This window comes from Macrosteles quadrilineatus, unplaced genomic scaffold, assembly GCF_028750875.1.
Source record: "Macrosteles quadrilineatus isolate MER2022 unplaced genomic scaffold, UCM_ALF_1.0 Scaffold_3__2_contigs__length_128488019, whole genome shotgun sequence".
Taxonomy (NCBI): Eukaryota; Metazoa; Arthropoda; class Insecta; order Hemiptera; family Cicadellidae; genus Macrosteles; species Macrosteles quadrilineatus.
In genome coordinates this window covers 2,481,546-2,495,441 of record NW_026542596.1, presented here as the reverse complement: position 1 = coordinate 2,495,441, position 13,896 = coordinate 2,481,546, and the positions used below count along the sequence as shown (strand labels likewise).

The 13,896-nt window shown below is 33.8% G+C and overlaps 1 protein-coding gene across 1 annotated transcript in view; it reads right to left on the bottom strand.

The window, feature by feature from the left end:
- Positions 1-13,896, bottom strand: part of LOC128988436 (potassium voltage-gated channel subfamily H member 2-like) — a 322,627-nt gene that overhangs the window by 29,969 nt on the left and 278,762 nt on the right. The window contains exons 16-22 of the mRNA XM_054409711.1: positions 13,701-13,861; positions 13,064-13,212; positions 11,534-11,676; positions 10,652-10,845; positions 9,276-9,514; positions 8,730-8,854; positions 4,584-4,712 (exon numbers count right to left, since the gene is read on the bottom strand). Coding sequence (XP_054265686.1) covers positions 4,584-4,712; positions 8,730-8,854; positions 9,276-9,514; positions 10,652-10,845; positions 11,534-11,676; positions 13,064-13,212; positions 13,701-13,861 — 1,140 coding nt within the window. The remainder of the gene's footprint in view (positions 1-4,583; positions 4,713-8,729; positions 8,855-9,275; positions 9,515-10,651; positions 10,846-11,533; positions 11,677-13,063; positions 13,213-13,700; positions 13,862-13,896) is intronic.

Sequence of the window (13,896 nt, the reverse complement as noted above, 5' to 3'; positions counted from 1 at the left end):
ACAGAATGAATTTAAGTTTGCTAAATAGATTGAGCTACCTAAAAAATTGTACATAAAATATAGAATATTGAAAGTTATGTTTCTTGAAGCTAAATGCAATCATAATCCATTAAAATAATAACTGCTTGATACACAACTTTATGCCATAACAATTTTGTTTTCATTTATTAGTCTTCCTAGGCTTCCCCTTAAACTTTGCAGCTTTGTTTCTCTCAGAAAAAAACCTTATCCTACCACTTCATAGAATGATCACATTGCCACTATTGTAAACAGTATGCAAAATATCTCAATTCCGCTTTATTTGTTCTCGTTTGCTTAATCAGCTGATTTTACTCTTGGCGTTTATATATAAGACTAATATCGGGTAAACAACATAGGTAGCCTAAAAAAGAAAATATAACTTTACAGTAAATGACATTTTATATACAACTACAAAGTTAATCTGTATGTCCTGTTAAGTTAATTATGGTGATAGGAAAAATCTTGTGTGTATTACGAGCTCAACAGTCATTGCCACTCTGGAAATGAATGGCTTGTGCAGCCATCTAAAACAATTCTCGAGTGGAAATGATGTACTCTTAATTTGCGCTCTTAATTAATACACAAATTTAATTAATACAAATTGGCATATATGTATCTATAATCCCACTTGGCTTATACGTAAACAAAATTTGCTCCCCATGTATTTACTATGGGAGTTAAATTTGGTCTCTCTTTTCCGAGTTCGTTTGGCTCTTCTACCCGGTTGGGCCAACGTTGGTAAATTGTGGAGCCACACAGTTGGCCAACGGTAGAAATGTCACCTCTTTAAACTGTTTTCCAGCCAACCATTGTCCAACCGTTTTATTTCACACAAAATAATAAAGATTTAGTACGAAAAGCATAATTATTAGTTGAGTAAATTGATTAAATAGTTCATAAAAACAAATTTTGAAAAAAAACTAGAACAAAATTTTTTTGGCCCAGACGGGTCTCGAACCCAGATTCTTCGACTTATGAGCCTCTTACTTTACCACTGAGCTATCTGTGATTGCTGATATAGAGAGTTTTCAAGTGGTGAAAGAGCAGCCGACAGTTGCAATGGTCGCAATACTTCAATTTTTGATACTACACAGTATAATATGATTCTGTTAATCTGTTAAGGCATCATAAGTAGTTTTTTTTTTTTTTGAGTTAGAGAGGATACTGGTATTTGAATGATTAATTAATTACCGTTAGATTGTTAATGCTATTATAATTGCCTGTTATATGATTAATTACTCTTTCCCCTTAAATTGTTGCAAATAAGTTAAAGAATATTAATTTAAAAAATATTTGCATTATTAAAATTCATTGTTGTAGCGCCGGAACTGTAATATATAAAATATCTGGTTTTACAATACCTTTATCAGTTCCAAAAACTTTTGGAAACTTTTGGAACTGATAAAGGTATTGTAAAACCAGATATTTTATTATAATTATGTTGTGAAAGCTAGACCCAGAGAATGAAAGTCGTGTAAACTCAACTATGGACCATTGTTGGTCCAACAAAAGTATCTTTTGTTGGTCCAACCGAGTGAAAAACGGTTGGACAACGGTTGGCTTGATGTATGATACCCAGCAATGCATATTAATGTATTTCATTAACAATAAACCAATGTTGGTCCACAGTTGTAAATATTGGTTGGCCCAACTACGAGATATACAGTTGGACAACGGTTGGTTGGTTGTGGAAGCTCCAACCAACCATCGACCAACTGTCCCACAGTTGGCCAACGTTGGCCCAACCATCTGTGCTACATGGGTAATCAGCTGATTTTACTTTTGGCGTTTATATAACACTAATATCGGGTAAACAACATAGGTAGCCTAAAAAAGCAAATATAACTTTACAGTAAATGACATTTTATATACAACTACAAAGTTAATCTGTATGTCCTGTTAAGTTAATTATGGTGATAGGAAAAATCTTGTGTGTATTACGAGCTCAACAGTCATTGCCACTCTGGAAATGAATGGCTTGTGCAGCCATCTAAAACAATTCTCGAGTGGAAATGATGTACTCTTAATTTGCGCTCTTAATTAATACACAAATTTAATTAATACAAATTGGCATATATGTATCTATAATCCCACTTGGCTTATACGTAAACAAAATTTGCTCCCCATGTATTTACTATGGGAGTTAAATTTGGTCTCTCTTTTCCGAGTTCGTTTGGCTCTTCTACCCGACCGATTTTCATGATTGAGGTCTCAAATTGAAGGTATGCACCCACAGATTTGCCATCAAGCATCGGCATATATGGATCTATAATCCCACTTGGCTTATAGGTAAACGAAATTTGCTCCCCATGTATTTTTATGGGAGTTAAATTTGGTTTCTCTTTGCCAAGTTCGTTTATGGCTCTTCTACCCGACCGATTTTCATGATTGAGGTCTCTAATTGAAGGTATGCACCCACAGATTTGCCATCAAGTATTGGCATATATGTATCTATAATCCCACACGGCTTATACGTAAACAAAATTTGCTCCCTATGTATTTCTTATGGAAGTTAAATTTGGTTTTTCTTTTCCGAGTTCGTTTGGCTCTTCTACCCGGCCAATTTTCACGATTGAGATCTCAAATTGAAGGTATACACCCACAGATTTGCCATCAAGCATCGGCATATATTTATCTTTATCCCACTCGGCTTATACGCCAAACCAAATTTGCTCCCTGTCAAGCTTTGGCGTATATTTACTTACTGTAATACTCGACCAAAAACATAATTTGATTCATTTTTGATTTCTTACTTAAATTTAAGATGTATTTCGCAAGTTATAATTATATAATCCTATATATTTTGGTCTAAGAACCTTCATTGAAATACCGGCTTTCATTTATTAATTATTCAAATTGGACGAGTTTCAAGCAAACGAGGGTTAACCACCAACATAAAAATTACTTTTCATAAGGTTTTTCAATGATTAAAAAAGAATAGCTCCAGTATTGTTCATGTTTTTGTTATATGTTTTATACTCAAAATAATCAATAAATTATAGGCTTTAATTTGAGTTATCGATCGTTTAAATCAGTTAAGTTCAAGATACTCTATTACTCAATCAAAAATTATAAATTTGGTTATATTTATTCATTTTAACGCTGCGGAGCAGCATGGGTCCTGTAGATTGCTTGATGGCAAATCTTTGGGTGCATACTTTCAATTTGAGACCTCAATCATGAAAATCGGTCGGGTAGAAGAGCCATACGAAGTCGGAAAAGAAAAACCAAATTTAACTCCCATAAGAAATACATGGGGAGCAAATTTCGTTTGCTTATAAGCCAAGTGGGATTATAGGTACATATATGCCGATGCTTGATGGCAAATCTGTGGGTGCATAACTTCAATTTGGGACCTCAATCATGAAAATCAGCCGGGTAGAAGAGTCAAACGAACTCGGAAAAGAAAAACCAAATTTGTTAAATATATAAGATAGCTATTTGTGTCAAATGGAACAAATGTTGACAGTCACAGACAACAAATGTATTGAAATTATAACTTTAGTTTTAGTTTTAGGTGAGAATTTTGAGTACAAATTCAAGGGGACAAACTGACATAATTCAAATTGCGTATATGTTTTAGCAATTATCAAAGCATGTTATTTCGGTACCATGAAAGCTTAACCCTATAAAACTAAAAACTGGTAGTTTTGCACAAGCTGCTGTCACGAACTATAGACACAGTCTTATTAAAAAACAACAGTTTGGATTTAACTGAAACAATATTTAGTAAACAATGTTGCTAAAAGTAACTAGTTGGTGTAGTAAGTAAGATAGAAGTATATTTGAATCACATGCATTCTACTTCAACAAAACCTGATTACCGGTATACCTTCTTACCCTCAACACTTAGAGGATTCGCTCTAATACACATATTACTATCTAATGCTTATATTCGATAGTTTTGTCTACTGAAAGTGTAGCTGTATGAATAGGTTTACCTACATTACCCCCTACTCAGTATGCTTGATTTATAAAATATGAGGAATTAGAGCTCAAACCTTTCAGGAGCTAATTATATGTTCCCTCTCCATCATGCATCTTTTTTAGGGGGTAGAGAAACTATGAGAATTCATAGTTTCTCTCCCCCCTAAAAAAGATCACAAAGCATCTTAATTGTTCGTGCATTATTATCTTTGAATTTTATTTGACTCTCAAAAACATTATATGTGGATATGAGGGATCCAAGAACGCTATTCTAATTTGTTCCCCTTAAATCAAGCCCTGTCCCTACCTCATTATTTATATTGCCTACACCAGTGGAATTCAGTATGAAACAAATTCAAAAGATTTAAAGTGGAAAAGAAAACAGTCCAAACCTCTAAACTGTTTTTGGCTAAGCCAGAGATAAATCCCATCCCTCTTGCTAGTCCGAGATAATAACCACTATATTACATCCAACTTATTTGATCATCAAGCCATTTTCCACACAAAAAGCATAGGCCTCTAAGCTGCTTGAGTTATGCGGTGTGCTGTATCATTAAAACACACACAATAGTAATACCAGTACCAGTGCTGGTACCACAACATTACCAGTACCGGTAACCAACATTGACACGTACTTGGGTCTTGATGCTCCAACAGGGGCTGGGTTTCTCTAGTGGTGGGGGTAGGAATGGTCCGCAAGTCCAGTCTAGAGGTTTTCATGTTGCTGGAACTTGAGGACCGTTTTATCCGGCTCTCGGACCGTCCTACAAGGCACAAGCAAGCATCCACACTACAGCATACAGGGTGGTAAAATGCAGCACGGTCTACCTTCAGGTAAAAACTACCTTAACCACTTGATTAGATCACAGTTGTTGAAATTGTGGAGTGAAGCAAAACTATTTTGTCTGTCAGAAGAATCAGAAACTAACATCACAGGGGCTGATAAAAAAAACAGCACTTTATTTTTAAACTTATTTTTAATTTTACAACTTGCTAGAAACTTCTACAGACACATCAATGTTTTAGTAGAATTTTGTTCTGAACCTTTAAATTAATTTGAGTTACTCAATCATATTTGTACTGTATGTAATTTCAAAATCTTAAAACATTTCTTGTGTTTCAATAATTGTGGTAGTTATTACCTTGAAGGTCTTAAATGTACATGAAAGGTGGAAAACTATTCTTGCAAAGTTGTTATAAAAGAGCAATTCAACATACAGGTATCCTTTCTCTAAAGGTTTGTTAAATTCTAAGGTAGTTGGGTCACTATAAAGTTCAAGACTTAGATGATGTTAGTCTTGTAAGGGTTCATTCCACTTATTCCACATAATGTTAGCTTTAAAAGGGGTTAAATGCTATTAGGTGGTAGGGGTAAAACAGGCAGCTTAAATACAGGTTCAAAAAGGTTTACTAAAAAATCAAGGACCACTGTAAGATTCACTGCAAGAATACAAAATACTTAAACTAAAATTTGAGGGAAGGAGATCATGAAAACATAAACCTCCAAATATATATATCTTTAGTTTTACTCAATGAATAAAATATAGAGTAAAGTCATTATCACACACAAAATTGCCGTTATAGTGCTTGGGAAGATTTGCACTCCTGTATTGGGGACAGGAGTCCAGGCAATCGTTGTGCCCCTCTCATTATGAGAGTTTGTTGAAATGTAGGAAACATAATATGTAACATTGTGTTAATATAATGTGAATAATTTTTCTTCAGTCAATCATATAGTTTACAAAAAACAGATTCAGAATTTTAAAAGATTGACATACTTACAAAAGGTTAATTTATAATAAAATAAGTAAGAATTGGAAAACATTAAGGAATAAAATCGATTGCTGTATACTATTAAAAAAACTTATTTCAATAAGAATTATCATGCACCCGTGACTGGTAGGATTTAATAAAAAGTTAAGAACCATGCTTAGGAAGGAGGATAAATTTCAACCATTTCCATTTCATTATCATGCTAAATTAATGCATTAGATAAAAGTTTCTATTTCATAGAGCTTATTAATTATTGAAGACACTCAATGTCGTACTTGCTTGGCATCAGTTACTTTCCAATGTTGTGGTTATGATTTGTTAGTGTATTATAAAATTTTGAAAGTTCTTCATTAAATGTAGAACTTCATTAACAGTCAACATGGTAGGGCGATAGATTCAGTGTTTGGGTCTTGTTGTAAATGTTGAACCAAAATGAATTGTAAAGAATGAACAATTAAGTCTTTTTTGTTACTACTTTATTAATTTATAATAAAATCAAGTTGTTCTAGTTATTAAAGGAATTAGCGCTTAACTAGAGGATAAAGGGATAATTTGTGTAGTGCTCTGCTTCATTTTAGTTAACATTTGTGTTATAATTTAATAAATAATATAAAATGGTACGTATAACATATAAAACTTATTGTTATCAATATGTCATGTTTCAGTATTTTATGCATAACCGTTATGATGAAGTTGTACTTTATAGTTTATAGGAACACTAAAAAACGATAAATGATGCAGGTATGGTCAAGATCCATGAAGTTCACACGAACAAGTATTTGTATGAAATACAAGATAATTTGAAGAGTTCCAGGTAAGCTGAATACTAATTATTTGAAATTCATTTCAGTAGCTAAATAAAGTTTTTAACAAAACTATTAGTTTTATAAGCCACACTCATTATACAGTGTTATAATTTCACGGTTAATGAGGTGAATGAACTTTTCCAGTGTAAAATGTAGAGCGTGTGAGCGAAGCAAATACGCACCTTGGTTAAGAGATTCCTCCTTGGAACCCTGCTTATTGCCGAACCCATGCAAACGTAGATCGGTCAGACTACGCTTCAGATGATCCAACATGCCTGATAGACAACACATCTACGTCTTGACTAACATCCAACACAGTAACCTACTTGTTTCATGTTCGGATGGCAAACCTGATTAGTTAAAGTCCTCTGTCTCTGGTCTTGACTTTGCAAGCTTTTTTTTTATAAAATTAGTGAAAAAGGACTTTTGCAGGTTTTTAATTTTTCGGTAGATATACAAACATTGAAATACAGGGTGTTTTTAAAAGAATGCCGGGATTTCAAACGGTCGTTGCTCAAGGACTATTCAAGATAATTAAACGATTTAAACGTCAAATTGAAGGGAAAAGAATAACGTTTTTTTCATTCTTTCATACAATTTGGAATGACTTAATAACATTCATGTTTTCATCCATCTTATATGAGCGTAAACCTGGCAAAGTCTGTACACTTAGGGCGATCGGCAAGTTGATCTGATGTCTTAACTTAATCTTTTTCGGCACAAAGACTCTATCTTTTATAGACAACAACATAGAGTGACCAATTTAGGCTTTTTAAACTGAAGACTTCGTTAGTCAAGCTAGTGCTGAAAAGATAAACTAGTGTGGAGAAGTGATTATTAAGGAAAGAACAAGTCCATTCCATTGAACAATATTGATGTGTCAATTTGCCATACGAACATGTAACGGAAAGTCTCTGCATGCTTTGGACATAAGAGGGTATAATTAAACTGGGTGAACTTTAATTAACTTAACAAAATAGTAACTTTCTAGTTTGGAAAGTGTGTGTATGAAAATAAAATGTTATTAAGTGTTGCTGTAAAGGTGAGTTCTAGGTGTGGATGTAAATCTGTTGTTTATTGCTAAGCAGAACATCGGGTAGTGTTGGTAAAGGATTTTTTTCAAATTAGAGTATTAATAGTAGTTGTAAACAAATAGTTATTCAATTACTAAGGTGGAGGAATCACGTTTTAACATACCAATTCATAATGTTCAATATAAACTACAAGTAAAACCAATTCTAATAAGAGTTGAAAGAGAATAATAATTTTAATGAAGATCCCAAGTTTGTGGTAAAATATTGACATTCAAATAACTACAATTTACCATAATTTTGTAATTTCTTCCCAAATATTTTCTATCTTTTATGCTTATTTAACTATCTTATTCTTAATATTTATCTGTATATAGGCTATTGTTGAATGTATACAATGCATTTGGTATTGAAAATGTTCAACATACCCCAGGTATTTGTTATAGTCTATGAATATATTAAACCATTTTAGTAAAACAAACACCACACAGAAAACATTTTGCTGAGCAACATGCATAAACATTGCTTAGCAAAACTCTTTTAAAACAATGCAAATCATGCAGTTTAATTAAAATAATAAGAACTTACATGTCACCAATAGATAAAAAATTATTGCAACAATTTAGTGCTCAATCATTGAAATGAACTATTTAGGGACTAGGGAGTCAGAGTTAGTTAGTTAGTGACCAATGATATTAAATATTCGATAATAAAATAAAAGATGAGAAATCTCTGTCAAGAAAATTATGTAAAGGATTATTTTAAGGGAATTACACAAAAAAATACATAAAAACAAATAAACAGCTAGACACAGATTGAAATTATTAATTGAAATTAATAACACAGAAATTATTAAGTATTAAAATTCATGAAGACTATGGTAGAACAGGGTTAGCAATAAACACTTTAGAAAAGAAGCAAATTTAACAGAAAAGTAAAATTGTTGATTGTAGAAGAAGATTTGTTTACACTTGCCCCTATACTACACCACTGGTGTATGAAGACTAAGAGTATTGCATAGATGCATATATTTGTAACAGATGAAAACAAACTATAATATCATTATCACAGCACACTTGACAAAACCGACTTTGCAATAACAAACGTAAGAACTTCAAAGTGCAAAAACTATTAAATAAAACCTTTGAGATATAAACAATATGGAACAAACCAGTGATGGAGTTTAAAGTCGTAGATCTTTGGTTATTTTCACCAAACTGGAGGTTCATGGGGGTAACATCTTGGCCTGCTTTGTCAGTAGAAAATTCCAAAATTCCATGACCACTGCATTTTTCACTGTAAAATTAAATTTATTTTAATAAGTAATTTGAAGTTTATTTGTGTGTACAGGTAACTTAACGGGTACAAGGTTTCAGGAAAAAAGAGGACAAGGGATTTTAATCCATAAACAAAATGAAAATTTATTAATTATATACTAATACATATACTGTAGTATATATAATATATTGGGCAATATTAGTTAATTATTTTTACAATTTTCTATACCGGTAGTTCAATATTAAATTTGAGGGGTGGTTTGAAGATGCCACTCTTCAATACATTCTCTGAAGAAGTATGTGAGGAGGAAATCCCAGTGTTGGCTTTTGTGAGCTTTTATCCAATATATATGTTGTCGTGAGTAGCTTTTATATCCAAGCTATTTAGATTGACAAAGTTTAAACAAAACAAGTTGTGAAAGATGAAATGTTTTACTTACTGGTGTTCAGAGCCCTCATCACTGGAACCTGCTCGGAATGAGTGAGTGCTTTCAAAGCTGGACTGGTTCAGTTTGGATGCCCCTGGTGGCCGGAATGTGAACCTTCGCACGTCTATATCCAGTCCCCCTAACACTGCTGTCTCTCCACCCCCTCCCCCAGGATCCTGCGAGTTGGAGCGGGAATGAACATGTCGTCTGCTAATACGTCCGGCCCTCGGGTCAACACCTGCCTGCTCCTCCTGGACAAGAGTAAAACTTTACTTCCATCCCAAAGCAGAACATTACAAACTTTCTGCGACTTGGAAAAATCCAAAAGTTTTCTGCAGGCTTACACGGTCCAAGTTGCGTCTAAATGAACCGCGGGTGTGAGTTTTGATGAATGTTTGGAAATAAAAAAGTTTTCAAACGTATTGTGAATCACTTTGGTAATTCGGTTATTCTATGCGTTCTTCCTCAACATCGATGCACCAAATATTGACGTCGCAACTTTCGTTTATGAAATGCATGCATGACGTTTTGTAGCGTTACTGTTTGCAAAACGGAATATTTTTCTGCAGAAAATAAAGTTATCGACTTTCTGCAGGAGAAATATTTTCAGCAAAAAAACAATTTCACTAACTTGTTATGTAAAATTTTCTACAGAAACTTATACAGGTTAAGAAAGGGCCCCCCTAACTTTGGCAGTAAATATAAATAATAAAAAAAATTAAAATAAAAAAACAACTAGTTGGGCATTCTGCAGCCCTCCTCCTCTTTCTGCGAATATGTCACATTGTCGTCTGTAGTTCTGCTTTGGGGCTTCCATTTTTTACTTTTGAATCCTAAAGACGTCCCATTCTATGTAGATATTGTGGACCAGCAGTTGCCAATTTTTCATTAAAAAGATCATAGTTGAATGAGCTTGTCACAAAGTGTACAGATTATATATACTCTCATAGTTTCTCATACGGTACCTTGATAGTTGATGTGCCATAAAAGGTTTGGTGTTTACAATAGAACTGTTGGTGCCTCAATTTAACTATGTTAATTTTCGTTCCTAAACTGTATACATATTTAACAATGGGATTAGAATATCTAGACCTACTAGGTATTCTTTACATTCAAAGGTTTCACACATTTGCGAGTTTATTGCTGTACATTAAATTAGTGATTTGTCAATAATACTATCAGTGAGCACAACTGGAAATCGATATAGTGTTTCTCACAGTGGATTGGTATGCTAATCATAGTTTATTAAAATAACGGTGCATAATATGTAAAACCTAATATATGGATGGTGTGGTATTAGTAGAATTTTCATTAGCAATAGAAAGGTAATATCAAAGTGTTAAGTATATCTTATTCCACTACACACTGATGAGATATGTTTAACTCACATCTCTCATGTAGAACGTTATCTCTAGATTGTTTGAGAAGCTTTGATAGAACTCCGGATAGAGATCTAGGACATCCAGGAGGTCATCTCTGTGTATCTTGTGGAGGTCGCAGTAGGTCAGGGCTCGGACATTACAGCTGGACTTGCCTATAGTGGGGTGGGCACAAGGGTTCTCACCAAAAATGTCGTCCTTACCTATACAAATAGAAGTTAACTGTTTGCAGGGTATTACAAGCGTGAAAAATATAATAATTCTTTGTAGAAAAATTGGACTAGGAATACTTTACTCACAAAAAAAAAGAGTTCCAGCAGTTGACAGTGCACAACAAGCTCACAACACAAACAATTTGATATTTTGCCCCTAAGCTATTCAGAATAAAGTAATAGAACTATTACTACATTTGGGGCTGTTTCAAAACTATTCCAACTCAGTTTAAAGAAAGCCAGTTTTGTGTAAGCTGGAATAAATTGAAGGTGGTATGGAAATTAAAATCACTATTTGAAGATTTTTTGTATTTTCATTCAGAGTTTCAGTTTATAGGGTAAAAGAGCACAATTAGCTTGAAAATCTTGAATAATTAAGCTTGATTTTTAAACATTTTAATGTAAGTTGCCGTCTAGTAGTTTTTAAGACACTCAAAAACTCTCCAAAGTATACTATTAGTGAGTTATAATTTAAGATTTTAAAACAGTGAATTTAGTGTAGAAACCTTGATCTCTGTGTTGCCACTAGTCAATGAAAAGCACCAACACTAAACCAATTCAGAAACTCACAAATATATTTTTTAATAAAAAAAGTATACTCTTTTGTATATTTAGCATCAGAGGAAAGAAACCCTTGAATAATATACCAGGTACATTTTTATGAACAGAAAGAACTTACTTAGTATTGCCATAACCACGTCATCCTTAAGGATCTCAATGGAGCCTCTGGAGATGAAGTAGAGACAAGTAAGGACATCCCCTTTGTGGACCAAAGTATCGCCAGGAGGGGCGTGAGTTGTCTTAAACTTTAGAGATAACGCTCTGGAAACAAACATACATTCTGTGAAATCCCCGCAAGTCTAAGAGGACTAAACGTATAACTAATAAACTAAGAAAATCTGTTCTAAAACATATTAGGAGGAAACATCAGTGTTATTTTATGTAGCCTTTTATTCTGCAACTATAAGCTCCTGGATTAAAATTTTATCTGGTACCGGTATGCTAGCTAAGCTCTATCATAAAAAAATAGTATATTTCATTACTAGGACCGAAAGTGGCATTTTCCGTCGCGCGCTCAAGTTTTTGTGTGAGGCGAAGCCGAACACAGGGAACCCCAATTTCACGTGCGAGGCGAAGCCGAGTATGTTAGAGCTAGTTTCACGTACGAGGCGAAGCCGAGGACGGGAATAATGGAGCAAGTGCCGGATAATAACTTTCGGTACGAGTTATGAACGATACTTTTCATCACGACGCAAAAATACAAAAACTCAGTAATATTACAACTATTTTATTTCTCAATTAATTTGATTGAACATCAAAATAAAACAAAATCTTCTAAAAGAAAACATATGTATATTTCTCAATAAATTTTGTTTAAACATGAAACTTATAGAATAAAACATCTTTTAAGAATACATACAGCTGATTCAAATCATTAAATTAAACCATAACAAAACACTAGCGCGCGTAGAGAATAAATGGAGAACTAATTGAGAGCGAGGGAAAGTAAATTTAGAGCGAGGGAAAATCAACTGATCGATTTTCCCTCGCCCTAAATTAGAGCTCGGGAAACGACTACTTTCATTGATGTTAGCTGTTATCGAAAATAGTTACTTTCGTTACGGAGTGATGAAAAAATTTTTACAAGGCACTTAGATAAAAAAAATATCTTAACCTTAACTATGTCGTTCTACATATTTTGCCTCCAATACATCAATGCTTGTGTTAATAGAGAATCGTTGTATAAATTGTCTTGCCTCTATAACTTCTAGGTGTGCACAGGAAGAGTTAGCTATTTAAAATAATTTTTTTACTCATGCAAAGAATGGACATACACTTAACTATTTCTGACATTTTTTTATTCATTTGAGTTTACCAATTTAGGAGGAAAATACGCAACAAAGAACTAAGAGAACTTTGTAAGAATTCAGATGTAGTGTGTGAGAATGAATGCAAAAGGTTAAGATAGGTTGGGCATTTATTGAAAGGAACGGATGACGGTAATCTCAAACAAGCAATGAAAACTAATCTTGAAGGGAGACTACTGAGAGGAAGGCTACAGCCAAATGGTAGAGCCACGTGACGGTTGATATGGAGAGAATAGGAGCAACTGAGGAAAACTCTGATTGAGAGGTACAAGGGCTTTGTTGGTACAACCTAATCTCTACTACAATATGTGCCTTGGGGGAAGTAAGTAAGTGAAGATTACCTCAGGCACCCAGGAGAAGCACCGTCAAAAGCAGAACAATTGGTGAGCAAATTACGATTGAGATGGAGGCAAATATCAGCCTGAAGGCACTCCGGAAATCCTTTCAGTACACTGTTCATGTCAATTCCATTTGTGTACGTCCAGGCATGCTGAAATAGACATACATTTGAGATTACTGAACAAGAATCAGAATCAGACTAGAAAATGGATCTTCACACAAGGAAATTACTAAATTCAAGTAGGTATTCAAAATGTAAAGTTTAATGTTTGCAAAGAATTGTAATACTTTAAAAAACTATATTTGTCCTACTTTTACATCCTTAGACGCCAGGCTCTAATCAGGAGCCATTTTACACATTACTTCAGGACAAACCTAGAAGGTAGCAGTAGATAAAATCTTCAAGGACCAAAGCCCTACGTTCTACCACTTGACCAGCTTACTCCCTGTTCATCCATACATAAGTAAAAAACTTGCAAGTTAACACTCTCTCAAAAAACTAGACAAACTTTGTATTCAAAGACAATAAAAAAATATATTACAAATCTATACTTATGAGGGATTCTGATAGGGGCATTAATTGATTAAATGAATATTAGTGAGGGTAGCATTCAATGTGTGGAAGCTCATTATCTTTACCTGAAAGTATTCTTCCAGCCTTTGTCGCAGAGGATTTGGAATCTGATGGAACCTGATGAACTCTCTGACTCTCAGCATTTGAGTGTGATACCTCGCAGTTCCAGAATATAGCCTCTGAATGATTGCCGAAACATTCCCAAATATGCTAGCATACATCAGTGCTGAAACCAACATTTCATAAAAAAAATAAAATAAA